The sequence below is a fragment of the Acipenser ruthenus genome, chromosome 30 (assembly GCF_902713425.1).
Source record: "Acipenser ruthenus chromosome 30, fAciRut3.2 maternal haplotype, whole genome shotgun sequence".
Taxonomy (NCBI): domain Eukaryota; kingdom Metazoa; phylum Chordata; class Actinopteri; order Acipenseriformes; family Acipenseridae; genus Acipenser; species Acipenser ruthenus.
This window is the reverse complement of record NC_081218.1, coordinates 3,247,120-3,252,988: the sequence shown is the minus strand read 5'-3', so window position 1 is coordinate 3,252,988 and position 5,869 is coordinate 3,247,120. Positions and strand designations below refer to the sequence as shown.

The following is a 5,869-nucleotide window of genomic DNA, read 5'->3' as shown; positions in this document are numbered from 1 at the left end:
TTCAGTGTGAACGATCCTAACACAGTGGCTAAGCCACTGCCTGGCAGAAATCTGGGGGGGGGACACGTGACCAGGCGTGCCCCCCCTATGCGTCGCCACTGCTTACAGCCTCTAGAAATGGAGGGAAAACCTCTAGATCTGAAAACACTGACCGCGCTAATCCTTTTAGTACAACCCAATACGTCACGGAGGATCGGAGCCTGGATCCAGGATCGGCTCTCTTCGTACAACACCGGCCCCTGGATCCAGGCTCGGCTCTCTTCGTACAACACCGGCCCCTGGATCCAGGCTCGGCTCTCTTCGTACAACACCGGCCCCTGGATCCAGGCTCGGCTCTCTTCGTACAACACCGGCCCCTGGATCCAGGCTCGGCTCTCTTCGTACAACACCGGCCCCTGGATCCAGGCTCGGCTCTCTTCGTACAACACCGGCATCAGATTGACGTTTCAATCCACGCCCTGGCCGTGCTCTGATTGGTCTTTTAAATTTGCATACGGTGTTGTGAATGGCTGGACAGAACGCAAACACATTCTGAACCCGCCCTCTTGGCCTAACATTCGATAAACAACCGGCGGTGTCGCCTGAGCGGGCGGCCGAGTATTATCGCCTCCACTGCGGGCTAGCGGGGCCGCGGCGGCGGCGGTTTGTGTTTTCAAACGAGGACAGCACCACCGGGGATTATGGAGGGGACGTGTCCCTTCGTGGAGGACAGTTTCAGCCGCTTTTCCTCACAGAGCAACATCTACGGGCTGTGCGCGGCGGGCGGACGGGACCTGCTCGCCGCTACTCTTAAAGGCAAAGTCATCTGCTTCAAATATCAGGACCTCCGACAGAAAATCCGTCCGGTTGCCAAGGAAGTCCAGTTTACCTACATCCCGGGTAACAACAACCATCACATCCCATAATTGCTTAACCAATATTAAAACCGTGTCACACGTTCAGCAGTAGCGGGTTATCAATCAGTGGACCGCTATAATATTAATGACAGCTTTTTAATGGGTTAGTTAAATTATTACCAGTGCAAATTCTACTGCCGGTAAGAAACGCATTCAGAGCTGAAGAAATATACATCTTTATATTTAGAGAAAGGATTGGAGGCGTTATATTCATGTTTTAGGCATTTGTTTCTGTCTACAGCTGTGGTCAAACGTTTTGCATCCCCCTATATAATGATCTAATAAAGTCGAGTGAGAGCTGCTGAATAATGAGTGACCAGTCTCCCCATATACCTGCTGTGTTGAACGAAAAACTGAAAAAAAATGTGACATTTCGAAATCTAACATGAAATACTACTGTATTATTATTATTATTATTATTATTATTATTATTATTATTTATTTATTAGCAGACGCCCTTATCCAGGGCGACTTACAATCGTAAGCAAATACATTTCAAGCGTTACAATACAAGTAATACAATAAGAGCAAGAAATACAATAACTTTTGTATTACTATTCTGGCTTCCGGTAGACTTTAGCGAGATCATGTTGTAGTTTCTTTGATACATGATGTTAAAACATCACTTTTTTTATTTATTATTATTATTATTATTATTATTATTTGTATTTATATTTTTTTCCATTGCTTTATGAGACGATTATGTCGCCAATAATGACTGTTTTATTATTATTTTATCTGTTCCTTGTATGGAAAGGTTCATGTTGTTTGTCCTGTATTTTTACTCAGTGGACGCAGAGATCGTTTCCATCGACGCGTTTCACAAATCGCCCCCCAAGCGAGGGCTGGTTGTGGGATCACTTTTATCAAGGTACCCGCTTCAGTTCCAATCGATCAATCAATCAAGACCTTTATTTATCCAGATCAGTCTGATATTCCTCATCCTGCTCGTTGACCACACTGAAGAATAGTCAGGATTAGGAGTTAAAACGATACTGTAGTTTTTTGCAGGATTGTACAGATTAACAATTTGTCTGTCTGTGTGTCTGCAGGACTCGGGTGACAAGGCCAGCCATTTCCTCAATATCTACTGTGACTACGAACCCGGGGTCCCGAATACAACCTGGACTCCATTGCACGTGAGTCACAGCCGTCCAGGTCACAGCAGCTTGACCACTGGCCTCCATCTTTACAGTCCATTCTCTTACCTCTTTGTAGCGCGATGTTAACATTGGTAAAGAAATCAACCTATTTCAAAGCTTGGTTCGTATCGCCTCTTCCTCTCCTAATCTCGTGTTTCCTCTCGCCCCCCCCCCCCTTGCCCCCCCCCTTTGTCCCCCCCCCCCAGAGAGCTGTTTGAATCTGGAGCTTCAATTCACCCCTTTTCAGCTCTATCATGCAGAGTGAGTACAAAACCAATTAAAAAAAACATCAATTCAACCTTTACTAAAACACATGTGAGATCTGTACATAGAGAGAGGAAGGAAATCAGACTCCCATTGCACAGCAGTGTCACCCAGTCCAGGTTTTACTACCAGCTTGATCAGCCCCAGTGTGTCTAGCTAACAAGCTCAGGTGTGTCCTTAATGTTAAACTCCTGGTGAAACCAGGAACGGATCAAACTGCTGGCAACGGGAGTCTTATTTTTAATTTAAATTTAATACATTTGTTCTTGTTTGTCCAGAGTTCAATGCGAGGGGGGGATTGAAACTGTGTTCTTGCTGAGTGGACATGACCAGAGGATTCACCTGTACAAAGAGGTGAGGAGAGGAGAGGGAAGCAGGGGAGGGGAGGAGGAGGAGGAGGAAGGGGAGGAGAGAGGAGATACTGACCTGTCTGTCCTCCTCTAGAATGCTTTCTCTGCACCAGTTTGAGGAGCAGCCCGGTGGAGAGTCTGTTCCCAGAATTGCAGGACCTGCCCAGCAAGTGAGTGGAGAGGGGAGAGGGGGGAGAGGGAGGGAGGGAGGGAGGGAGGGAGGGAAAGGAAGAGGGGAGAGAGAGGAGGGAGGAGGGAAGGGGGAGAGAGAGGAGAGGAGAGGGGGGAGAGAGGAGGGGAGGAGAGAGGGGGAGAGAGAGGGAGGGAAGGGAAGGGAAGGGAAGGGGAGGGAGGAAAGAGGGGGAGAGGGGGGAAAGAGAGGGGAGGGGAGAGAGAGAGAGAGAGGAGGGAAAGGAAGAGAGGAGAGGGGAGAGAGAGGAGGGAAGGGAAGGGGAGAGAGAGGAGAGGAGGGAAGGGAAGGGAAGGGGAGAGGGGGGGAGAGGAGGGGAGGAGAGAGGGGAGAGAGGGGAGAGGGGAGAAGGGAAGGAAGGGAGGAGGGAGGAAAGAGAGGGGGGAAAGAGAGGGAGGGGAGGAGAAAGGAGAGAGGAGGGGAGAGGGGAGAGGGGAGGGTAACAGGGAGGGGGAGAGGGTAACAGAAAGAGAGGAGGGGAGAGGGTAACGGAGAGAGAGGAGAGGAGGCGGGAGTGGTGGGTGTGTCTTCTAACATGTATATCTGTTCTTTGTTTTTTATTTTATATTTTTCAATTCAAGTCACTGACACACGGCTACTGAATTACAAGCTTGCTGTGTTGCAGTGCCCTGTGCTAACCTGCCCCTCCGTCCTCTGCAGTGTCCTCTGATGGACGTGGTCTCTGTCCCCGGCTCCTCCCGCAGGATCACTGCATTCGGCTGCCAGAGTGGCTGCGTGGGCGTGGCACTCGTGGACCAGGAGAGACACGGTACAGAGATAGAGAGAGAGACACACACACACACACTTACTGAGAGACTGACAGACACACGCTGTCACTCACACTGTCACGCTGTCACTCACGCTGTCACTTGCACTGTCACTCACGCTGTCACTCACACTGTCACCCTGTCACTCACACTGTCACCCCTGTCACTCACACTGTCACCCTGTCACTCACGCTGTCACTCACACTGTCACTCACGCTGTCACTCACACTGTCATGCTGTCACTCACACTGTCACGCTGTCACTCACGCTGTCACTTGCACTGTCACTCACGCTGTCACTCACACTGTCACCCTGTCACTCACACTGTCACCCTGTCACTCACACTGTCACACTGTCACTCACACTGTCACTCACACTGTCACTCACGCTGTCACTCGCACTGTCACGCTGTCACACTCATGTTTCTCTTGTTGGTCTTGTTTCTCCTCAGAGGTTCTGCAGAGCTGGCGGGTCCAGCAGGATGGTCCGATCTCCACCGTGCTGCTCTTCACCCTCCAAGAGCAGAACCAGACTGCACCCGGCTCGGGGGAGCCGCCCTTCAACCTGCTGGTCACCAGCACCATGGAGATGGCTGTGGTGTACCGGTGAGAGAGCCCACACTGCCGTTGAAATCATTGCTGAAAAATCATTACTGTACTGCACTGCACTGCATTGTACTGTACTGCACTGTATTGTACTGTATTGTATTGTACTGCACTGTATTGTATTGTACTGTACTGTGTTGTATTGTACTGCACTGCATTGTACTGTATTGTACTGCACTGCATTATACTGTATTGTACTGCACTGCACTGTATTGTACTGTACTGCACTGTATTGTACTGTACTGTACTGTACTTGCACTGTATTTCATTATAATCTCTCTCTGTCTCTCAGGGACGTGCTGTCCCGGGGTCTCCGCTCCCAGGCGCTGCTCCCGGACAGCGAGCTTCACGACTCTGTGCTCTGCGCCCTTGTGACTGACCTGGACTTCGACGGGGAGCCAGAGGTGCTGCTGGGGACCTACGGGCAGGTGAGGGGGTCCCGAATAACAGCGTCCCACAGTAACAGCACAGCACAGTCAAGGCACTGGAGCCCAAACGCTGGTCTGCTTGACTCAGTTTAGTTTCAATCACACTGATGAAGGCACTAGAGCCCAAACGCTGGTCTGCTTGACTCAGTTTAGTTTCAATAAACTGATGAAGGCACTAGAGCCCAAACGCTGGTCTGCTTGACTCAGTTTAGTTTCAATAACGCTGATGAAGGCACTAGAGCCCAAACGCTGGTCTGCTTGACTCAGTTTAGTTTCAATCACACTGATGAAGGCACTAGAGCCCAAACGCTGGTCTGCTTGACTCAGTTTAGTTTCAATAACACTGATGAAGGCACTAGAGCCCAAACGCTGGTCTGCTTGACTCAGTTTAGTTTCAATCACACTGATGAAGGCACTAGAGCCCAAACGCTGGTCTGCTTGACTCAGTTTAGTTTCAGTAACACTGATGAAGGCACTAGAGGTCCTATTGTAAGTGAATATTGTGTCTCCGCCCAGGAACTGCTCTGCTACAAGTTCCTGTTTCCTGAGGAGAGGGGGCGTGGCCTGGAGGAGCCAGGGGGGCGGTTCGAGCTGGTATGGAGGGCGGAGCTTCCAGAGCCCCCTGCTGTCAATCAACTATGTGGACCTGACGTGTGACGGGCTGTGTGAGCTGGCGGTCATATCACTGAAGGGTTTTACATGTGCTACAGGTGAGGGAGGGGAGGGGAGGGGGAGGGGGAGGGGAGGGGAGCGAGGGGAGGGGTGTTAGAGGGTGTACGTTTATTTGACTATTCGCTTGTGTCCTCTCCCTGTCTCTGTGTGGGGTGTCCTGTGAGTGTATGTTTATAATCTGTTATTGTGACACACTCCCCCTCCTCTCTCTCCTCGCTCTCGCTCCTCTCCCCTGTATGGCTCCTCTCTACCCCCCCCCTTTCTCTCTCTCTCTCCCCTGTATGGCTCCTCTCTACCCCCCCTTTCTCTCTCTCTCTCTCTCTCTCCCCTGTATGGCTCCTCTCTACCCCCCCCTTTCTCTCGCTCTCTCTCTCTCTCTCCCCTGTATGGCTCCTCTCTACCCCCCCCTTTCTCTCTCTCTCTCTCTCTCTCTCTCTCTCTCCCTACTCTCTCTCTCTCTCTCACTCTCTCTCTCTCTCTCTCTCTCCCCTGTATGGCTCCTCTCTACCCCCTCTCCCTCTCTCTCTCTCTCTCTCTCCCCTGTATGGCTCCTCT

At 50.8% G+C, this 5,869-nt stretch overlaps 1 protein-coding gene across 1 annotated transcript in view; it reads left to right on the top strand.

The window, feature by feature from the left end:
- The first annotated feature begins 451 nt into the window (after positions 1-451).
- The window catches only part of kptn (kaptin (actin binding protein)), a 9,066-nt gene continuing 3,648 nt past the window's right edge, over positions 452-5,869 (top strand). Inside the window, 16 exon segments of the mRNA XM_059004528.1 lie at positions 452-879; positions 1,686-1,745; positions 1,748-1,767; positions 1,949-2,002; positions 2,005-2,035; positions 2,245-2,299; positions 2,581-2,656; positions 2,747-2,752; positions 2,754-2,777; positions 2,779-2,822; positions 3,453-3,461; positions 3,511-3,611; positions 4,061-4,214; positions 4,507-4,642; positions 5,159-5,245; positions 5,247-5,352. Coding sequence (XP_058860511.1) covers positions 681-879; positions 1,686-1,745; positions 1,748-1,767; positions 1,949-2,002; positions 2,005-2,035; positions 2,245-2,299; positions 2,581-2,656; positions 2,747-2,752; positions 2,754-2,777; positions 2,779-2,822; positions 3,453-3,461; positions 3,511-3,611; positions 4,061-4,214; positions 4,507-4,642; positions 5,159-5,245; positions 5,247-5,352 — 1,162 coding nt within the window. The 5' untranslated portion in view covers positions 452-680.